This window comes from Somniosus microcephalus, chromosome 1, assembly GCF_052327205.1.
Source record: "Somniosus microcephalus isolate GS21.2 chromosome 1, FLI_Smic_1.0, whole genome shotgun sequence".
NCBI lineage: Eukaryota > Metazoa > Chordata > Chondrichthyes > Squaliformes > Somniosidae > Somniosus > Somniosus microcephalus.
Genome location: NC_140987.1, coordinates 50,249,206 through 50,272,572, shown reverse-complemented (window position 1 = coordinate 50,272,572; position 23,367 = coordinate 50,249,206). Strand labels below are relative to the sequence as shown.

General features: G+C 44.7%; 1 protein-coding gene across 5 annotated transcripts in view; it reads left to right on the top strand.

Moving 5' to 3' along the window:
- The window catches only part of LOC147124055 (NACHT and WD repeat domain-containing protein 2), a 143,224-nt gene that overhangs the window by 37,699 nt on the left and 82,158 nt on the right, over window positions 1–23,367 (top strand). For all 5 annotated transcript variants that reach the window (XM_085979786.1, XM_085979779.1, XM_085979794.1 and 2 more), the window contains exons 12-16: window positions 4,968–5,081; window positions 8,563–8,721; window positions 10,542–10,665; window positions 12,457–12,660; window positions 16,270–17,162. In XM_085979786.1, the coding sequence (XP_085835912.1) occupies window positions 4,968–5,081; window positions 8,563–8,721; window positions 10,542–10,665; window positions 12,457–12,660; window positions 16,270–17,162 (1,494 nt within the window). The remainder of the gene's footprint in view (window positions 1–4,967; window positions 5,082–8,562; window positions 8,722–10,541; window positions 10,666–12,456; window positions 12,661–16,269; window positions 17,163–23,367) is intronic.

Genomic DNA, 23,367 nt, shown 5'->3' with positions numbered 1-23,367 from the left:
AAAGTCAACGTTCAGGGTTGAAGCCTTTATATAGGCCCTTTTTGATAGATGGTGGAAATCACCATATTAAAACTGATTTATTCTCGCTTCTGTGGTTTACAACATGTTTGGTCATTTTGACTGGTACAAAAGAAAGCTGTTCTTATACGTGCATCGCTCTGTTTCTCATGGGTTTTAATAAGAGACCCTCAGGAACTGATGGAGACTGAAAAATGTGGAATGAGGCCCGTAGCCTTTACTGAGGCGGCCAACTTTTGTAGATGGCAGAAAAATATCATTTATCTGTTTCTCGCACTTTTCTCAAATGAGATAAATGCCAAGTAGAAAAGAAATACCATCAAAGTACTCGAAGCCTATCCTGGAGGATCTCCTCTGTTTATAGTGAAATAAGAAATACTTCTATAAACAAAGTCTTTGAAATTTTGCTGCAAATATAAAATCTTCCCTCTATATCTTACACTTGTGGAGGCTGAGATCTTCAGGTCAGGCTTTCCTTGTGATCTGGGAGACCCACAAATGAAAGACCTCTTATGCTATCAGAAATAATTCCTGTTGACAGACATGAGGCCTTTGTACAAAGTGCAGTCTTCTGCACAGCAATAACCTTTTTGTGTATTTGTTTATGGGATGTGGACATCGCTGGCAAGGCCAGCATTTATTGCCCATCCCTAGTTGCCCTTGAGAAGGTGGTGGTGAGCCGCCGTCTTGAACCGCTGCAGTCCGTATGGTGAAGGTACTCCCACAGTGCTGTTAGGGAGGGAGTTCCAGGATTTTGACCCAGCGACGATAAAGGATCGGCGATATACTTCTAAGTCAGGATAGTGTGTGACTTTGAGGGGAACTTGGAGGTGGTGGTGTTCCCATGCGCCTGCTGCCCTTGTCCTTCCAGGTAGAAGAGGTTGCGGGTTTGGGAGGTGCTGCCGAAGAAGCCTTGGCGAGTTGCTGCAGTGCATCTTGTAGATGGTACACACTGCAGACACGTTACACCGGTGGTGGAGGGAGTGAATGTTTAAGGTGGTGGATGGGGTGCCAATCAAGTGGGCTGCTTTGTCCTGGATGGTGTTGAGCTTCTTGAGTGTTGTTGGAGCTGCACTCATCCAGGCAAGTGGAGAGTATTCCATCAGACTCCTTACTTGTGCCTTGTAGATGGTGGAAAGGCTTTGGGGAGTCAGGAGGTGAGACACTCGCCGCAGAATACCCAGCCTCTGACCTGCTCTTGTTGCCACAGTATTTATGTAGCTGGTCCAGTTAAGTTTCTGGTCAGTGGTGATCCCCAGGATGTTGATGGTGGGGGATTCGGTGATGGTAATTCCGTTGAAAGTCAAGAGGCGGTGGTTAGACTCTCGCTTGTTGGAGATAGTCATTGCCTGGCACTTGTGTGGCGCGAACGTTACCTGCTACTTATCAGCCCTTGTAATAAGAGCAGAGCCACATCCTGGGTTATACCGCATCTTGAGGGCTCATTTCGGTCACTGGTTAGAAATGAAGAGAAAAATCTGCATTCTCCTGATTTTCATTCGTTCACCTTCAAAAGCACAACATTTACAACCAAAAAAAGCAAACTGGAAAATTAATGATATTAGCAAAACTGGGGCGGGGGGGGGGGGGGGAACGGGAGGGGAGGGAAACACAAGTGGGTATGTAGATTTTTGTTTCTCCTTAATGATTGCATTAGTGTTTCAATAATAGGATCCTCATATATAAGCGCACAACATAATTTTTGTATAAGTTATATAAATGAAACGTGGATACTATTGTGAAAATTTAACAGGCCGATTTTAGCCCCACCCTCACCCAGCGGGAAAGGTGGGGGTGGGGGCTGTAAGTTGGCCACGTTCCTGTCCCCCATCATTTTTACTTACCTGAATTGAGGCCAGGGAATGCCACCCGCCTCAGAAAAACGGAGACCTAATTTATAAGACAGTGTCATGTCCCGATGGCAGTCGTCCTGACTACGGCCCGCATGGTCTCTGGCCTGCCAGCAAAAGCTGGGTGTAGCAAGGATCCAGGTCCAGGTGAGTGTTTTTTGGTACCTTATTAAAGGTTTCTTGTTTCCAGGGCCTCACGCTCCGGGCGGTTGGCCGGTTTAGTGCCCACCTTGGCCTCCGCAACCCCCGATTCCTGCCTCAAATTAAAACTGGCCCTTAAAAATAATGTCGTGTACAAAGAATTCAGATTAATTGTTATTAATTTAGTTGCATGTCGATCTAAATAAAATTGTATTTTTCACTGACTATTATTAAATATTTTATCTTTGGCAAAAAGACATGGGGGAGAAATTCGTGTGGTTTGCGCCACGCATTAGCGCTAAAACGCAGTTCAGAGCTCTACCGCCACCTGATGCTGGTTCCAGCGTCACACGCCATATTGGTCTTGCCGGTAGCGCTGCCGCTAAACTCAATCGCCGGGGACCCCGCAATCACGCCAATCGTGATGTCAGTGACTGTGCAATGCTCATTTCACGCCCGATCTCCCAACTTCGTTATAGCCATTCAGCTTACCGGCTGGAGAAAACAACGGCAGCTTGAAGTGGCGGCAGCAGGAAGCCGACTCCAGCCATGCTATTTAAAGGGATCCTCACCAGTCACTCACACCTGACAGGGTTTTGAAGTCTGAGTGGCTGTGTGCTACTTCCTGCTACTGCAAGAGCTTTCCTTAGTCATTTGAAGGTTCTTTGGTATCAGGGAGTGTTCTGGAAAGTACAAAAACTCCATAATAAACACTTCAACCTACAACACTTGCTAAAAGTCATGGGGGCTGTACTGGCAGTCGACCTCGCCCTCCAGGATCCACCTCGGAATGAGCGGAGGCAGCGAGAAAGATGGGAACATGTGCGCAGAGGGAGGAGGAGGGTCATCAGGGCTCTCACAGGAGGCCTTACCCTCCGAGGGTCTTCCAACATCACTTCTCCTACCTTCAGTTAAGCGAGGAGCAGTGTATTAGGAGGCTCCACTTTACCAACGATTGGTCACAGAGCTCTGCAACCAGACCTCCATCCTCAGACCAGGGCGACCACGGCTCTCCCAGTAGCAGTCAAGGTCACCGTGGCCCTCAATTTCTTCGCCAGTGGGTCCTACCAGTCTGCAGCAGGAGACATAGCTAACATCTCGCAGTTCGCCGTCCATTGCTGCATCCGGGAGGTCACTGAGGCTCTCTACAGCAAGGGAAGGGATTACATTGGCTTCCTGATCACCAGAGAGAAGCAAGATGAACGCGCATGTGGCTTTGCCAGGATAGTGGCTTTCCCGTGGTGCAGGGTGCCATTGACTGCACACTCGTGGCTTTGTGGGCACCGCATAACAATCCTGAGATCTTTCATAACCACAAAGGCTACTGTTCACTTAATTTGCAGTTGGTGTGTGACCACACACAGCGAATCCTCAATGTCAATGTCCGCTATCCTGGCAGCAGCCACAATGCCTTCATCCTGCACCAGACCGGTGTGCCAGCACACTTCCAGCCACCACTCTGCTTGAGGGTGGCTGCTCGGAGACAAGGGCTGTCCACTCTCTACCTGACTCATGACTCCCCTCTGCAACCCTAACACTTGTGCCCAGCACTCATATAATGAGATCTATGCTGCCACCAGGAACAATATCGCGCAGACCATCGGCCTACTGAAGCAATGGTTTCGCTGCCTTGACCGCTAGGGAGGTGCTCTCCAGTACTCACCGGGTGTCCCATTTCGTGGTGGTCTGCTGCATGCTTCACAACTTGGCCATCATGCGGGCACAGCCCTTGCCACCAGGGATTGCGGGACTACCTCAGGAGGATGACTAGGGAGAGGAGGAGGAAGAGACGAGGAGGGAGGGTGGAGGCAGCGAGACAATCAGCCTTCCGGACGGGCTGTTCATGACTGACTCATCAGACCCCGATTCGCACAAATGAAACTTCAGAGCCCCATAGCTCACCACACCCCCATCATACCATCCCTGTTTCACGCCATATCACAGCATCCTCCTGGGCACAAAGCTGAAATGAGGGAAACCACAAAATATTCCAGACACACAATTGATAAATTTATATATAAACATATCACACATCACATGAATTCTAATGAACAAATGACCCTTGTGCCTGCCAAAGTTGAATAGCTGTCATTGTGTGCAAGGTGTGAAATGTGTGTATGAGCATTGCTAGGTAGAGATTGTTGGTGGGTGTGTGCTGGGGGTGTGGAACATTGAGCAGTGTGTGAAGCTTATGGTACAGATGGTATGTAGCATTTGTTGAAGCCTTCAGTCACCCTGACCACCCATGTGAGGTCGTTAAACTTCCTCCTGCACTGAGTGAGGGACCTGGGGACCACAGTGCTGCCTGTGACGTGGTGTGCCACCTCCCTCTACATAGTCTGGCAGACTTGTGGCGAGGGCCTCCTGCCAGTTGCCGGGTACAGGACCGCCCGCCTTCTCTCCACCGCTAAAACCAATGCCTCCAAAGTTTCATCGAAAAACCTCCAGGCTCTCTCCCTGGGGCGGCAATCTGCCATCAGGATTTGTAAATAAGTGCTCTTTCTCCTTGTCCTTCTTATGGTTGTTGAGGCAGCTGCACACCCAACAATGCTGAGAATGAGGTGCTGCAGCATCAATGAACCTCCCCTTTAAGTGGTGAAAAAAGTCGGTGGCTATCATTGCTTGCGTTTAGACTGCCCCCGATATTGGTCCAGCCTTTCAGTGTAATGTCAATGAGCTTGGATTTTTAGACAAGAATCATGACTGCAGTCATTTTAATGAGGAGTAAGGATGATTTTTGCGTGCATCCTAAATGATTTTCCATTTTACTTAACCTTTTTTAGTCTAAACACTGCCCAATTCTGGGTTATAATGAATTCCTAACCCATGGTTTTGTACAATTAAATGTGTAATATTTGTTTGGACTTTAGTAGAAGGCAATTTTGGCTCAATATTTTAACCAGAACAATAAAAATATAATGTACTAACCATTCAACATTGAACTTGTTTTTTTCAAAGGATTGTTGGTTCACAGAATGCTGAGAGAGTGCCAGAGAGAAGAAGTAGGTGCAACGCAACTAAGAGTTGGGTTAAGGAAGAGACGCTAGAACATGTCCAGCATTGTCAGACACTGTGAGTCTTGCAGAAGTTCCACAGAACCTATCTCTGACTAACAACTCCTTAATATCTAACGCTTCAAAGTAAAGCCAATTCCACAGCTCCTATGTGTTGCTTTTAGGTATTCAAGGAAAGACACACAGACAAAACATACGCAATGTTTTTTAGACAATAGTCATACACTTGGGAATACTGAGCGTTTGCTTGATAAGAGCAAGGGAGTATTGCCACTGGTATTTATGACAACTTTTTCAAATTGGACTTTATTGAATATAAACTTAAGACTATAAGCATCACCAGCTAAGCCATTCAATATAAACTAACCTTGGAATTTACCCAAAGCTAAATACAGTTGGAACTGGCACATTCTTTCCACCTAACGATGATGCATTGCAGTAGCTAGAGGGGCTAAAAGGAAATTTTTTAAACGTCATTTATAGCAGGTGATAAGGATAAGTACGTTTCTGAGAGTTAAATAAAATAATTCAGTAACTAGAACATATGTGTGCGACTTAATTGAACTCTAAAAAAAGATAGTTTTGTTTCAGAAAGCACTTTGCTCTGATACTACTGTAAACTTTTGTTGTCTTTCATCTGGCTGCTCATACTATGCCATGTGGTATTCAACCTCGGGATGAAAGTGGCATGGTCTAGTTCAGTGGGGAAATAGACTGTGTGAGGTGGGTCTGAGCATTGCAAACCAAGAAGGTCCCACATTTGATACCTGATCTGGATCTGAGCTGGTGGTGGACGCATCACAATTGATCTCCGTGCCAGCAAGCTAACAAGGAATGAAAAAGACGATGGTTCCCACACCTAATGACTATCCAATGACCTGTGCTGGAAATGTATCATTTCTGGAGAGCAAGCTCAGCTGCGATGTCCCCATCCTGGTCAGATGGCATATCAATATTCACTGTTCTGGCTCACATATGAAGAATGGACACTTAGCTAAGGTTTTGGAGGACCATGGAACTGTACGTCAACATGGGTCACTGTCTTCAAGGGAAGATAGATGGGAGAAATTTGGGGGCTAAAGGGCAGTTCAGCAAGTAACTAATTATTTGCTATACTGGTGGCTGCATATTTCTAGCCAAGTAAATCCTTAGTATTTCCAAAGGTATTAATTACTTGGTGCATAACAAACATTATGGTGGGAATTTTAACTCCCTCCCCCCCCCCCCCACACAGGATGGAGGGGGTTTAAATTTTTTAAAATCTGAAACTCAACCCCCAACCCACCTTGAACATGCCCACTTCCGGTTTAACCGGGGTGTATTGGGGTTGGGCGAGTAACCTGCTCACAAGAGGCGGGTCAGTAGCTTTCATATGTTATTGAGGCTGCGTGCCTCAGATTTTAGCAACTGTTTAGATTTGACGGCTGTGGGCCGGGTTTCCCAGGGCTTGGGAATCCTGGCAGCTGTAGTGAGGCGAGAGCTGCCAGATTCAGCTTTGTATAGCACAGCTTGTGGCCCAGGATGAACAGGAGTGCTTCTCCCCGGCCCCCCTAAGCTAACCTGCTGCGATCAGCCTCTCCCCCCCTCACCCCGCCTCCCCCCCCGATCTCCAGGCCGACCGCCAATCTCCCCTGCCCCGATATCTTCCCTCTTTCCTCTCTGCTCCCCGGCTGCGGCCTGCTAGCGCAGGCCTTCCCACCCGAGAGCTGGCCAGCCTCCCAATTGGGCAGGCTGCTGGCTGCCGGCCAGGAAATGTAAAAAAAAAATTCAAATGAGGTCCTGTCATTAAATTCGGCAAGACTGCCGCATTCTTCATATTTCTGAGTTTCCCAGCCATTCCCTCCCCGACTCCCTGAAAATATCGGGGCCTGTATATATTTATATTCTGCCTGTCCCCGCTTCCTTGAATACTCAAATATACCACAGCACTGAAACTCTGGTTAATGATTTTTGCTTGAACCATTTGGGGGCGCAAGGTTGAAAAAAAGGATCTGATCATAAGCACGCTGTACATAAAAAGGTCAAATGTTCTTTCTTCATTACATCTAGTTTCCTGAAACATTAACTGTTTCTCTCTCTACAGATGCTGCCTGACCTGCCGAGTACTTTCCAGCATTTTCTGCTTTTACTCCAGTTTTATTGGCGTTCACTCTAATTTTGTAATGCATCTTTCAGAGAGTAGCTATCAGCTTTAATCAGGTTGCATCTTAGTGGATACTGTGAGTTATTGTTAGCAGTAATCTCCCAGTGGAGTTTAGATGATGCCATTAATTATGAGGGCAAATCCTCTGTGATAACTATCATCTGAGGCATGAGATGAGGGGAGTGCAGTCTCAGAATCTGTGAATTTGTACAAACATTCACTACAAGCCCACTGACTCCCACAGCTACCTGGACTACACTTCCTCCCACCCCGCCTCCTGTAAGGACTCTATTCCATTCTCCCAGTTTCTCCGTCTCCGCCGTATCTGCTCTGACGATGCCGCCTTCCATACCAGTGCTTCCGACATGTCTTCCTTTTTCCTCAACCAAGGATTCCCCTCTACTGTGGTTGACACTGCCCTCGACCGTGTCCGTTCTATCTCCCGCACTTCTGCCCTCACCCCTGCCCCTCCCTCCCGGAACCACGATAGAGTTCCCCTTGTCCTCACCTTTCACCCCACCAGCCTCCACATTCAACGCATCTTCCTCCGCCATTTCTGCCACCTCCAGCGTGATTCCACCACCAAACGCATCTTCCCCTCACCTCCCCTTTTACTGAAAAAGAAACCCACACTTTGAAAAGTGGTTGTGATGAACTTATTAATTATACCAGCACAATACATTTTGCACTGCTATCTAGATGAAAAACTTTATAAATCTCAATGCAAATGAGTTGATTGATGAATGAATGTACAACAGTCAAAATGTCTCATTGAAGATTCTGGGGAGGAAAAGAGCTTTCTGTATAAGAAACAACAACAGAAAATGCTGGAAAAACTCAGCAGGTCAGGCAACATCCGTGGAGAGAAATTTGAGTTGATGTTTCAGGTCGAACCCTTCTTCAAAACTGGAAAGAAAAGAAAATAGATCGAAGGCAGGGCTGCGATCGGACAAAAGAAGTAAAAGAGACAATAAAAGGTATTCAAAGCCAGACGAGATGGTAATAGGCTGAGAGTAGGTGTGAAGTGTACTGGCAGGGCAAGAGATAGCTGCCAGGTGGGAGAGAGAAACAAAAGGAAAGGGAGGGGGGGAAAGGAGTGGAAAAATTACAAGTAAAAAAGTAATAGGGGCCGGGGTTATGATCTGAAATTGTTGAACTCGATATTGAGTCCGGAAGGCTGCAAAGTGCCTAAAAGTTTTGAAGAAGGGTTCGACCCGAAACATCAACTCAAATTTCTCTCCACGGATGTTCCCTGACCTGCTGAGTTTTTCCAGCATTTTCTGTTGTTATTTCGGATTTCCAACATCTGCAGTATTTTGCTATCGTATTTCTGTATAAGAAGTTTGGGTTCACGGCTGCCGTATTTAGAAGTTTCTTATTGTTAATCTTTTAAAAGAGCTGCATTTTTCATGGGAAGAGAAGCTTTTTTACTCAACCTGAAGGAATGTCTGCTGAGTTCAAAACAAAAACCGATTGTTCTTCTCGGGGAGGTGGGATGTGGCAAGAGTGCTCTCATGGCCAAGGCATCCCTTCTGGCTTCTGATTGGGTCTCAGGGTAAGTGCCTGATCTTTACTGTGTAATTTTGGCTCATTTGTAATAGAAAAAAAATCAACGTTGGACATCAGCTAATTAGAACAGTCGGGTGCTTTGCCAACCTAATGATCACAAATTTTAGTTTCAGGACAGCCTTTCAGTGGATAGTTGGGATATTATAATATAGTTGGCATTAAGTAATTTCAGTTCCCTAGAACTGAAACCAGCCACTAAATTGTTCAATGCATTTACTGCCAAGTGGAATATCAAGCCTACTTTACTACAAACCCAGTTTCAGATAAAATACTCCAAGGTGAATTGATGTAAAGCAATGTAAATGATTTATCGAATGTTTTGCTTTGACAGTAATCGACTTCAAGGGTTTTCATGTCTATGGTTACAAATTATGTTTAAGTGAAAACATGTGCTACACTGTTGGGAGTGAAGTGCTTAAGATAGCATTGAACTAATGGATGTCTATTAGTATGTCAACATTGACTTTTATGCCCTGTGTAAACTTTACAGGAATTGAGCCATAATACTCTGCAAACAGAACAAAAAGACGTGGGTTAGGACACAAATTAGCATATATACAACAGATAGTTTTTAACCTGCTTATTTCTATTCACTAAAAACTATAAAACTAAACATGGAAGCGATTGAGGTGACAAATGAAAGTCATGGCCTGAATTTCCATTTGAGAATATCAATATCTGAAACCTGTTTAAATGAGTTAATGTCACCATTAAAATAGTGGAAAAAGGATCTTCTTTACCCAGAGAGTGGTGAGAATGTGGAACTCACTACCACAGGGAGTGGTTGAAGCGAATAGTATAGATGCATTTAAGGGGAGGCTAGACAAGCATAGGAGGGAGAAGGGAATAGAGGGTTATGCTGATAGGGTTAGATGAAGAAAGATGGGAGGAGGCTCGAGTGGAGCATAAAGGCCATCATGGACTGGTTGGGCTGAATGGCCTGTTTTTGTGCTGTATGTCCTATGTAATCCTATAAAAAACACATGCTAATATTGGCACAGCATAAGTTGAAGGCCCTATTGAGCAAGGAAACATGAGATGTGGACATGAAAACTAAATGAACCAGACTAGAGAATTAAAAGAAGGGATGCTCACCCTCCATATAGAAGATATCAAACTTATTGCAGAGGATCTAAAATTGTCCAAATATTTTTGGAAGACTTGGCATACTCATCAGTGTTACTTTCATCAAAGAGATGATTATGGCCTGCTTCTAAACTGCATGGGTGCCATCTCAATACACAATCTAAATTGTTTTTAAATGATTTCTGTGGGCCCAGTCTACATTTCACAGCAATTAATTGATCTGTATTAAGATTAAGATTGTAATTTATTGCTACATGCAAATACGGGTAGCAGCTATCCCATTAGCTTAGCAATTACAGCGCTGGCTTTCCCGTTTGGTGGAGTTCAATTCCCAGGATGCTTTGCCACTCCGATCTACCTGACACAGTGGGAATGAGCTTGTCTGTGTCCGTTTGTTCACTATTGGCTGGTGATAGTGGAATGTTCTAATGGGAGTTAGAGGAGCACCAAACTGACAGTAGTTGTCTCCTCATAATAGAGGTTTTTTTTTTTTTTTAAGTATATGAAGAGCCCTGCTTCACAGCACATACTTAGAAGTTGCTTAAACATAAAACCCAGTCCTGGTTATTACAACGTTTGCAGCGTAACATTGCAGTTAGAATATTTGGTACAAAGAAAATGCATTGCAATCGTTGTGCTAGCACCTTGGGGCATCTCTTTCTTTCCTGTTATGCTGCGATGTGCAGCAGGTTTAAAACTTACAAGTCTTGTTCATTCCAGGAACCTGCGGAAAATTGTTCGTTTTGTTGGCATCACTGGAGAAAGTAGAAGTGTTCGCTTGCTTCTTCGGAGCCTGTGCTTCCAACTTGCTGAAATATACAATAAAGCAATGCATTTCTCAGAGGTATTATAGTTAAATATAGAATATTTGAAAGTTACAAGGGGCTAATTTTTTACCTCCAGTGCCTGGGCGGTAATGTAGTGGAGCGGCTCGGCCAGCCATCTTAGAACCAATACAGTTTTCATCCCATTGATTTCAACGAGGTGAAGATTGGGCCGGTTCTACAACGGGTAAGCAATCTGCTCTGCCCAATTACTGCCCAGAACGTGAAGGTGAAAATTACCCCTATGCACTCTAGAAAATGACTTCCAGAGATTATAGTGCTAAAGGATAGCCTTGACTGCTCTAACCTCTACAGTTGAATGCTACAACAGTGTTGTAAACAGATGTTTTATAATCCAGTTACTAAAAATATGAATACTCCAGTCAATATTTGTATTTCAATTTAATTATATCCTTTGGCTACTTTAACTTAAGTGGTAGTTGAATCAAGTCATTTCAGTGAGAAACTTAAATGGGCTCAATCTTCATTATCATATCTGAAATGACCATAGACTTAGATTAGAAAGCCTCAATCTTCAGTTTTATTGCCTTTTATTGTCAATTCTTGAATGTTAATCTGCAATGTAACGGGCTCCAAAGTCTGATGTTCATTGCATCTCTCACACCGTCTCCGATTTCTTTATTGACTATCTCATTACCTATGGCAATGCATCTAGAGGCTCAGACCTCAGACATTCAAGTTCCTAGCTGACCAGGAATTGGGATTTATGAGCATTGGACTAAGTGATATTGCAGCAGTGGAGACGTTCCATAAGATTGAGAGATTTGAGTAGATTGGGCCTATACTTTCTGGCGTTTAGAAGAATGAGAGGTGATCTCATTGGAACATATAAAATTCTGAGAAGTCTACATGCTGAGCGGCTGTTTCCCCTGGCTGGAGAGTCTAGAACTAGGGGGCATCGTCTCCGGATAAGGGGTCGGCCATTTAAGACTGAGATGAGGAGGAATTGCTTCTCTCAGAATGTCGTGAATCTGTGGAATTCTTTACCAGAGCTGTGGAAGCTGAGTCATTGAATATGTTCTCATTGAAGATAGATCTCTTCATTGAATCTGCAGATCGGAGAAACAATGATTTCCTGTTATATAGGGTTGGATTTTCTCCTAAAGTAGTATCTGGGTGGCTGGCGGGTGGAATGGGCTGGCTGGCTGTCCGTCCTGTGGGGAGGCCTGGTCTATTGGGCTGCAGCCAGAATCTGAGTGCCCTGGGGCAGCCCACAGGCTCCAGGCTGCTGCAACATCAGGTGTCTCAGCTAGCCTCCGAGCTGAAAAAAGGTGGGTTGCTGTGAGGGGCCCCAATCAACAGAAGGTTGAAGCCAGAATGGCAGTAGCCATGCTGGGTTTTTGGGGATTGGGGGCAGCAGGAATATTCCTCTGGCCCCACAAAAATGAGGAGTCAATCACCTTTCGGGACCTCTTGGGCAGGACTGCCGCCTGATGCTGGTGCACACTCTGGCCAAATCAGTCCAAAAATGGCATTGGAGTCCTATTGACGTCATAGGATTTGAATGTTTTAATGAGCTGGGCGCCCTCTTCAGGCGGCAGCTCGTGCTACCTACTCAGAGGACCCCAGCAAAATGGCGGCGGCCACCACAGTGGCGGCAACGAGATGATAAGATCTGACACTCCATTTTCAGGTTGCTACCACTTCACCCCCACCAGACAGGAGGCCTGAAAATTCAGCTCATAGAATATAGTTATGGGTCTCATAAACAATGATATTAATCTGTCTAAAACTCTACCAAACACCTTCAATTCTACAGAGAAAAACAATCATTCTGCTCTCTTGCTTAGGATTTCTCAGGGCTGTTAAATGAGTTTACTTCGCTGCTGGAGCTTGCTAATGAAGACAAGCCTCTCTTGATCAGTTTGGATGGTTTGGAGGAATTGTTTGATGACTACAACGCTTGGAACCTTTCCTGGTTGCCAAGAGAACTGCCCAAAAATGTCTATTTCATTGTTTCCATGTCAGTCGAGGAGAATCAGGCAGCATTAAAGGTAATAAAGTCTGCTGAGCAATGACAGGTTGACTAATTGACTTACTGTACAATTTCCACAAATCAACTTGGACATGTTCATGAGTGTGGCTTTGTTTAGATCACTAATAACATTCAATGGTTACAGCTCAATAGAAGCAACTAAAAGGTTATCGGTCTCTCAGTTTGTATTCTGGCATTCATTGTGCCAGATATCAGTGAAGCACCATTAATCTTATAGGGCTCAATCTCTAAAACCTGATGGAGCTTTCTTGAGCTTGGTTACAAAATTGGTGCTTTTTTGATAGTGTAGCGAACACAATGTTAATTTATTAATACATCTTTTGTTGAGACAGAGTCTGTGGGTAAGTATTCAAGTAGTGCAGTACTCTAACTGATGGCTGGAAAAGTGGATGGGTTGCTGCATGAAATGGGTACAACAAGGTGGCTTACCCTGTTAGGCACACCAGGTCCCCCCCTTCAGAGGACAGCTGGACACCTTGCCTGTCAGGGGGTGGTGGCTAAACTGTTCAATCTTATGGACCCCGTAATCTAAGAAATCTTCTGTGCTTTGTCAAGCTGATGCTCCCTTTCATAGGAACATAGGAACAGGAGTAGGCCACTTAGCTCCTCGAGCCTGTTCTGCCATTCAATAAGATCATGGTTGATCTGTGACCTAACTCCTTTTACCCGCCTTTGCCCCATATCCCTTAATACCTTTGGTTAACAAAAATCTATCAGTCTCAGATTTAAAATTAACAATTGACCCAGTATCAACTCATTTGCGGAAGAGAGTTCCAAACTACTACCACCCTTTGTGTGTAGAAGTGTTTCCTAACTTAACTCCTGAAAGGCCTGGCTCTAATTTTTAGGCTCTGTCTCCGAGTTCCAGATTCCCCAGCCAGCAGAAATAGTTTCTCTCTATCTATCCTATCAGTTACCCATAATATCTTGACAACTTCGACCAAATCACCTCTTAACCTTCTAAGTTCCAGGGAATATAACCCTAGTTTGTGTAATCTCTCCTCGTAATTTAACCCTTGGAGTCCAGGTATCATTCGAGTAAATATACGCTGCACTCCCTCCAAGGCCAATATATCCTTTCTAATGTGTGGTGCCCAGAATTGAACACCATATTCTAGATGTGGTCTAATCAGGGCTTTGTACAGCTGCAGCATGACTTCTAACCCCTTGTATTCTAGTCCTCTAGATATAAAGGCCAGCATTACATTAGTCTTTTAAATTATTTTTTGTACCTGTCCATGGCTTTTTAATGATCAATTTCTGCAGGGAAAGTGACAGGCGTGTTGCCTTGTGCAGGTACCCTTCACTTGCATTTCGAGGCATCGGAGATTTTAATCCTGGGGTGCTAAGTCCTTGTCACGAAGGGTTGTACTGTGCACCAGTAGTTGCCTGGTAATTGGTCAGAAGCATTTTTCTGAATGCTGTGATCAGTTGTAGGTGTCCTCTTCATGACACACATCTTCCAGCATTACTGGCTCTATTTGTCTGGTCACCTGGAGTACTGTGTGCAGTTTTGATCTCCTTACCTAAGAAAGGATATACTTGCCATAGAGGGAGTGCAGCGAAGGTTCACCAGACTGATTCCTGGGATGGCAGGACTGTCATATGAGGAGAGATTGGGTCGACTAGGCCTGTATTCAATAGAGTTTAGAAGAATGAGAGGGGATCTCATTGAAACGTATAAAATTCTGACAGGGCTAGACAGACTGGATGCAGGAAGGATGTTTCCCCTGGCTGGGGTGTCTAGAGCGAGGGGTCACAGTCTCAGGATACGGGGTAGGACATTTACGACTGAGAGGAGGAGAAATTTCTTCACTCAGAGGGTGGTGAACCTATGGAATTTTCTACCACAGAAGGCTGTGGAGGCCAAGCCACTGAATATATTTAAGAAGGAGATAGATAGATTTCTAGACACAAAAGGCATCAAGGGGTATGGGGAGAGAGCAGGAATATGGTATTGATATAGAGGATCAGCCATGATCATATTGAATGGCGGAGCAGGCTCGCAGGGCTGAATGGCCTACTCCTGCTCCTATTTTTCTATGTTTCTAAATGGAGATACCTTAATCATTTTCAGGGCTTTGGTAGTAAACAATGAAAAGGTCAGAATTGCAGAAATTCCAATATCTGTTCTTTCACATTGTTTTGGTAAGCTGAATGTCTGATTCGAACAGAAACAACCCCATCATGTTTGAGAGTCTGCAAGTTACTGAGAAATCTATACATGTAAAATTTCTGTATGCCTGACATGATACTCTCTCTCCACATGGACACCCCCCACCTCACACTTGCCTAACTCCAGAGAGCTTAGACACAGGTTGGCAACGCAAATTGTGTGCTGGAGTACTGCTAGAGTTTAACCAGCTAGACCTGCACAGCTTAACGGTAAGCCATCAGGGCATTGGCTTGCAGGGTTTTCTAGAGCCAAGTGAGCAGAACGATGAACCCTGCAGCACCCCACCCCAGCTGGTCAATCAATAACAGGCCTGCAGTATTGCACGATATTGGATTATTAAGTTCACAACGAAGGATTGACTTAGTTCCGAACTTCCATCACTGGATATGTCATCTTGAAGCCATCTTGTAGAATTTCTTTAATTATATTTTATGGGGGAAAAATTGGGTATTTCCCATTTTGGGGCGCTAATATTGGCTGGGTGCAAAGTTTAGCGCCTGGCGCTAATTATTGCCTCCGACTGCAAAATTCACCTCTATCGCCCCTGGAGGTGATTTGAGCGCTAAATCAGGCGCTACACACCTCTCTTAAATGTCGGGGAGTGAGGCGCTACCTCAGAACGCTACCGAAACTCAGGCGATGCCAATTACCATGGAGGCCAGACAGATTGGCGCAGTCCAGTTCTTAAAGGGGGAGGGGCCATCTTGCTGGCCAGCCGCACCCTGGTCATTGCAGCCTTGAATCTCAGCCTGGAGAGATCTCTAAAACAATTGTGTTGGAAGCACTAATGGATAGGCCCAGGAAAAGAGCTCGGTGCTTAGGAACCTCAAAAGTGGTCCTAAGGACCAAAACTCCTTAGGACAGCATTAAAACCAAAAATTTTGCCGACAAGAAAAGGCAGGAAGTGCCCACCTTTAAATAGTGCTCCCCAGCCCCTTCCCGACTTGAAAACATTCCCCTCTACCTGTTGTTCCTAGCGGCAGGCGCTAAGGCAGGGGGTGTGACTCAATATCTGGTCCAGGGCGCTACCGGGGCGTTGCACGCTTGACTGACGTCATGATCTGCAGACGCAGGAGACTGTGGCGGTAGTGTTTAGCGCCGCTGCAAAATGACCGGTCAATTTCACGAGCGGCGCTAAAATCGCCGCGCTCGGGTGCTACGTTCCTAGCGCCCCGTTAGAGCCCCCGGAGTCGCTAACGGGAGGCGCTAACCAACCGAGTTTTTCCCCACTAACCTCTGCTCAGCACCCTCCATGCTTGTATGCCTGAGATTTAGAACTTATCCTACCACTTTGTCTTAATACTCCAATGCATCATGTCATTGATTACACAAATTAAGGTTAAATGGTTAGTTTTTTTTACCAGAGGTTCTTGTATTGATTTAAGAAGTGAATGAAGCAGATTTTTAATAAACTCTCAACTCTTTAAACAGAAGTTGAAGGAAGATGGGAACATTCTTCATATCCCACCATTCAGTTCCATGGAAATAGAGAAAATAATCAGCCATTGGTTAGAAAAAGACCATCGAAAACTAACAGCTGACCAGTGGCATTTACTGCTGGAAGCCTGCTCTGCCTGTCCTATCCCTCTCTATCTCCAGTGTGCATACAGAGAGTCCCTCAACTGGCAATCCTCCATCCCAGCCTCAGACATATTTCTGCCACAAAGTCTACATCAGTTGTATTCAGCGATTCTCAGCAGATTGGAGCAAGAACATGGAGAAGAGCTTGTGAAGAAAGTTGCAGGCTTACTGACATTGTCAAGAAATGGTATCACACTTGATGAAATGACTGACCTTCTATCTTTGGACCAGATGGTCATGCAGGAGATCCAACAGTTCCAAAATGTTTCTCTTTCTACGGTTCCTCTGGTGATCTGGATTAAACTTCAAAGAGACTTGAAAATCCACATAGTAGAGCGGAGGACAGACGACACTTATACATTTAACTGGGCTCATTCAGCACTGAAACTTAACTGTTTCAAGAGGTACCTAACATCCAAAGATGATCAACTTTCTTTACACATGACTATAGCAAACTATTTTTTGGAGAAATCAACTATTCTCTCAGGAAAGTCGAACAACTGTGACCAAGAGGAGCTCAACAGTCAACCTCTGGCCTGGGTGTTCAAAAAGGATTCTGAAGTGAACTATGTGTTCAATTTGCGGAAACTGAATGGAATTCCTTATCACCTGCTGAGGTCGAATCAGGTGTTGACCCTGATAACTGACTGCCTTTTTAATTTTGAGTTTTTGTTACACAAAGCACGGGGTTTGTCTATTGTCAGTGTGGAAGAAGACTTGAAAGCAACAATGCTACTGGAGAGGTAAGAGGATGAGTTCCGTTCAAGAAGAGTGGACCTCAAACATAACCGATATCAAATGTTACGGGTTCTCGCAGGGGACATAAAATGTAATTTCCATTATGTGGCAACTTTACTAATTTTTTATAAATAGGCACGTCTCTGGAAACCAGAATTTACAATGTCCCACTGGAGTGAAGCGCTACTTAATTCTGATTGGAAGTGCTTTTTTAGGGTTAAAACTGATCACAACTGAGCTGAGAAGGACAACAGAAACAGCCCAGTTCTAAACACTGGTCACGGTTCAGATTCAAACTCAGCCTTCTGGATGGGAGTCGGCAAGTACTTGCTGCAAGTATCTGCTGGCTGTGCATCTCAAAGAAAGTTAGCGTACATATTTTGTCCCAACACCTTTTGATTTTTCTTGTATTGTGGCGTCTATATTGTTGCCAAACAACAGAAAATCTCAATAGTATTGCTTAGGTAGCCAAATATTTGTCTAAAGTTATCAATTATTGTACCCATGTGATAACTTACATCCACGTGGTTGAATGTGGTGTTTTTTCATCCCTTATGTCATTTGTTCATGCCTGAGTGGACATGTAAGGAGTGTTTATTTATAGCTGCAGTACTGAGTGTTTTTTTCCTCCCAACAATTTCCTTCCCTTCCATACTCACCAGAATGCCTCGACTCCTTACTGTGGTACAGTCACATGATGTTGGTTGCCCTCCATTGCCTTGCATAAGTGCCTGCTACTCATGTGTAGGCCTAGACAGTGAGTGTCAGCAGACTGTTTAAACACATAGCTGAGCCCAATCCTTTCTTTACCCAATGTTCACACTTGTACTTCCAACAGTGGCTGCTGGATATTGATCCGGAGGTGAAATGCTGACTGAATTTTCCCTTCCCAAATCCAAAGCATTGAGGCCAATTGGAGCATTTCTATCACGGTTCTTAATATAATCACCAAACTTAGCACAGACTGGATATATAAACCACGACCTTCTTGTTCTCTATGGTTTAGCTACTCAATGGATAAACTCAAAGAGCCATTGGGAAGGCCTGCAGTATCAAGTTTTAAACATTATATAGTGGGCTGTATGTAATAACTAGACAAGTGTACATTTGGCTGGATTTTGTTACTGGTGGTAAATGTCTTGCTATCTTCTATGTTTCTATGTCCTGAGCACAGTGTATTTCTTCTTCTATTTGGATGGGTGGTTCCTGTTCTCAGTGAGAATGAACTCCAGCTATGTGATATGAGGGCACCTCTGACAATGCAGCACTCCTTCAGTACAACACTGAAATGTCAGCCTAGGTTATATGCTGCAGTTGGGATTGAATCATAACCTTATGACTCACCCGGACATCAAGGGTTAAATTACGAGGAGAGATTACACAAATTAGGGTTGTATTCCCTAGAATTTAGAAGGTTAAGAGGTGATCTGATCGAAGTTTTCAGGATATTAAGGGGAACAGATAGGGTAGATAGAGAGAAACTATTTTCACTGGTTGGGGGATTCTAGGACTAGGAGGCATAGTCTAAAAATTAGAGCCAGACCTTTCAGGAGTGAAATTAGGAAACACTTCTACACACAAAGGGTGGTAGAAGTTTGGAACTCTCTTCTGCAAATGACAATTGATGCTGGATCCAATTGTTAATTTTAATTCTGATATTGATAGCATTTTGTTAACCAGAGGTATTAAGGGATATGGGCCAAAGGCGAGTGTATGGAGTTAGGTCGCAGATCAGCCATGATCTCATTGAATTGCAGAACAGGCTCGAGGGGCTGAATGGCCTCCTCCTGTTCCTATGTTCCTTTGGAGTGATACCATCAACTGTCACAGTGACATGAGTGAGCCAAGCTGACATGAGGCAGTTGCATCAATCCGTGGCGTGACATGTTGGTACTGCCACCCCTGCACTACTGCAGCACCTCACAAAGTGAGCCTAAAGTCAGAATCTTATTCTAAGGAGACTGAACAGTATTCAGAATAGATTTTCTACACTTAAGCCAGAAAATTGAAAGCTTCTTACACCCACACTGAATATGCCAAGATAAAACATTTGTTCAATATGTAATTTGACTTCCTCCCCATCTGTTTAATACTAATTGTTCTTTGTGTCCAACAACAAAATCAGTTGCTCAGTTTGACTTTAACTCAACACATGGAGTAGAATATTATTTTTCACTCACTAAAAGTTGTGAAGATAGGAATTTTGGTCCCTTGGTTTTAGGATCAATAGGACTCCATCCCTTTTTCCTGCTTGCTTTGAATTGTCTGCTTAACAATTCCCACCTCTCTCAGCTGAAATCACCATGATCTAGTATTTAACCCCTCTTTTTTGAGCCCACATTCAAAATACTCACATTTTGGGCTGGAATTTGTCAATGGGGACGTGATGGAGGCGGGACTCCCACTTTTTGGGTTACAGTCCCGCCTCCATCGACTTGTGGCCAACCCACGCTATTTTCCCTTGATTGACCTTGTTAAGCCCGCCCAGCGGGCTCAGCAGGCCAATTAAGGGACACCTGGTTACTGGTGATGTCAGTGATTGACATTTCATCTGTCAAGAGCTTTTGACAGATGAAAAATCAGCGTTTGACAGCTCTGTGAAGCTGTCAAACACTGACAATCTGTCTTCTAACTTGAGTCCTTCTACTCAGACTCAGTTAGAGATCTCTCCAGGCCAGAAAGCAGAGGCTGCAGCTTTTGACATTTCAGCGGCCATTCTGCTTTCTGTGCCGGTGAGCTCAGGGACTCCCGAGAACTGAAGGAAGGAAGCCTGCAGGAGAAAGTAAAGGTAAGTAAAACTTATTAAAACACTTTACACTTACCTCACACACTTACCTCTGCACACATGCACCCATCACTCACCTGCACAACGGACATCTCGACCCCTCCAACCCCTTCAGACCGACGGTCCTCCTCGCTAACTTGGCGTGGTTCGGAGCCGTCGGGAAGCCCACACTTCAGGGCTAAAAATAGGGATTAGGCCAAAAGCTGCCTGTTAACAGGCAGTTAATTGGCACTAATCCCCTTCCTGCCTCGGGGAGGCGGCTCCCAGCACAGGTCGGATACCCACCTCCTGGGACATTGGCACGGAGGCGGGTTGGGTTCGTGCCCCCCGATTCTGCAATTTTCCCACCACTCCCGCGGCTTGGAAATTCGAGCCCTTTATGTTTCTAAAAGCTGCTTTATGAGATCTGCACTGGCTCCCAACAAGCCAGCTTCTTATTATTCATTCCCAGGATGTGGGCGTTGCAGGCAAGGCCAGCATTTATTGCCCATCGTGGTGGTGATCCTTACACAACTGAATGGCTTGCTAGGCCATTTCAGAGGACAGTTAAGAGTCAACCACAGTTTCTGTGGGTCTGGTGTCACGTACAGGCCAGACCGGGTGAGGATGGCAGATTTCCTCCCCTAAAGGACATCAGTGAACCAGATGGGTTTTTACAATAATCCAGTAATTTCATGGTCGCCATTACTGATTCTAGCTTTCTATTCCAGATTTATTTTAATTAACATGAATTTAAGTTCCCCAGCTGCTATGGTGGGATTTAATCTCATGTCTCCAGATCATTAGTCCAGGATTAATAAGCAGATTACTAGCCCAGTACCCTAACCACTATGCTACCATACCCGTATCACTAAGGTTAATGGCTGGAAAGACCTATTTGTATATCTATAACTACCTATCTGGGTCTTGCTGGCTGCCAGCTTTTAGAGAATCCTGGCACGTTTACTTTCGGTTTGGAATTGGCTGTAAGATATCCGTGAGTCCCAGGCCAATGCCACTGGCATGGATACAATATAAATCCTTCTTCTTAGGCAGTCCCATGGAACCGAGGATGACTTGCTTCCACATAAAAATGAGTTCTCAGGTGACTGATGAGTCCAATGCGGGACCTACAGTCTCTGTCACAGGTGGGGCAGACGGTGGTTGAAGGGGCGGGTGGGTGGGGTGCTTGGGTTGACGTGCGCTCCTTGCGCTGCCTGCGCTTGGCTTCCGCTTGCTCCCGGCAAAGAGACTCGAGGTGTTCGGCGCCTTCCCGGATGCTTCTCCTCCACTTTGTGCGGTCTTGGGCCAGGGATTCCCAGGTGTCGGTGGGGATATTACACTTTTTCAAGGAGGCTTTGAGGGTGCCCTTGAAGCATTTCCTCTGCCCACCTGGGGCTCTCTTGCCGTGCCGGAGCTCCGAGTAGAGCGCTTGTTTTGGGAGTCTCGTATTGGGCTTGCGGACAATGTGACCTGTCCATCGGAGCTGATTGAGCGTGGTCAAAGCTTCGATGCTGGGGATGTTGGCCTGAGCAAGAACACTGATGTTGGTGCGCCTATCCTGCCAATGGATTTGCAGGATCTTGCAAATACAGCAGCCGTTTATAGACCTATCGCAAGTACCTCCTGGGTCAGGAAAATGTTTCTCTCCGGAGCTAAAATGAACAAACTAAATGATGAATTTGGGGATGTTTTGAGCTAATTTGTTACAATTGGAATTCATTTAATTGAAAGAACGAAAGAAAGCCTTTCATGACGTCAGGGTGTCCTAAATCGCTTTACAGCTAATGGTTGAGGGATAAAAATTGGCCAGGACACCGGTGATAACCCCCCTGCTGTTTCTTAGAAATAGTGCCATAGGATCTTTTACATCCACCTGAGAGAGCAGACAGGACCATCCTAAAGACAGCACCTCTGACTGTGCAGCACTCCCTCAGCACTGCACTGGAGTGTCAGCCTAGATTTTTGTGCTGAAGTCTCTGGAGTGAGACTTGAACCCACAACCTTCTGACTCCAAGGCAAAAGTGCTACCCATTGAGCTACAGCTGACACTATAAATATATAATAAAAACAGAAAATGCTGGAAATACTCAGCAGGTCTGGCAGCATCTGTGGCGAGAGAAACAGAGTTAACGTTTCAGGTCGATGACCCTTCGTCAGAACTCTGTAAATGTTTAACTTGTAAATGTTATCGGAGGAAAATCATGTTCTCTTTGGGTGGAATACAAGTCTGTATTTCTGCAAGCGAAAGCACAGAGCTTCAGTCCTCCTGAACAGTGTGCTTGGCACCAATCTTCTGAGCAAAACAAATTGTTTCTGCTGTACGACTTTAAATTTTATAAACAGCACTCAGCTGTAGCTGTGCAAGAATTAATCCTCTGAAGCTTGCAATAATAGATGAAAGAACTATTTCCTTAATTACAGCAGTGGCTCCTGAAGTGGGAAAACTCATAACTTGTGGGATGTCACAAACAAATTCCGATGGTTTTTTGGCACAATTGAAAGAACATTCAAATTTAAAGCATAGAGTTTTAATTATGTTCTGGAATGTATAGCATAATTCAGAATATTAGGTGTTACTAACGGCAGCTGGTTAGTTTACTTCAGTTAATTATTGTGTTCTTTGGCTGAGGAATTTGCAATAATCACCAAAGAACAAATTGCATTATGGGTTAAGTGCAAGCATAGTTCTAATCTATTACAATTTGGCTTAGTAATCTAAATACTTTTCAGTGCTTAGCGTTTCACCTAATTTCGCTAGGCGTCATCTTTTGAAAAAGGCTTTATGGCTCCCCGGTGGCTCTATTGGTTAAGGCAATGAGTAGCTCAACAGTCCAGACCAAGAAAGTCCCAAGTTTGATCAGTGATCTGTGCTGAGTTTGTTATTCTCAGTTAGGGAAACAGTAGGGACTCTACAATTAATCTTGGCACCTCTCTCTTAGGGAGGAGAATATCGGCCATTTCTCTTGTTCCCAAGGAGAAAGAAAGCTTTATGATTACCTGTCACTGCAGATCAGGAGTAACCTTCTTTATGCTTTTCATCCTTATTGAACTGTGTTAGAATCTTGTTTCATCTCTCTTATTTTGTGACTGATTTCTGCCTCTGTTAGATCCCTTTATGTGTCCTAGCATCCAGATCTGGAAAACCACATGCAACCTCCTCCCAGGCCTCTGCCAATGACACTCGATTGGCAAGGAGAGGCATGTGTGGGTAGACCCATCCTCTGTTCCATTTCTCTCTCTGGCGATGCGCCATGTCTGTGCTTCCTGCCTCTCCAGATGGGTGGACTGAAATCTGTAGCTTGCCATGTGGGGAACTGTAAGAACAAACGCTTGATATAATCTGCTTGTTTACCAATGTGTGGCAGCATTGAGCTGGCAGCTTCCTGTTATAATCAATTTAACTCTGTAGTCAAATCAAGGTCTTTAGAATGCTGAGAGGTATA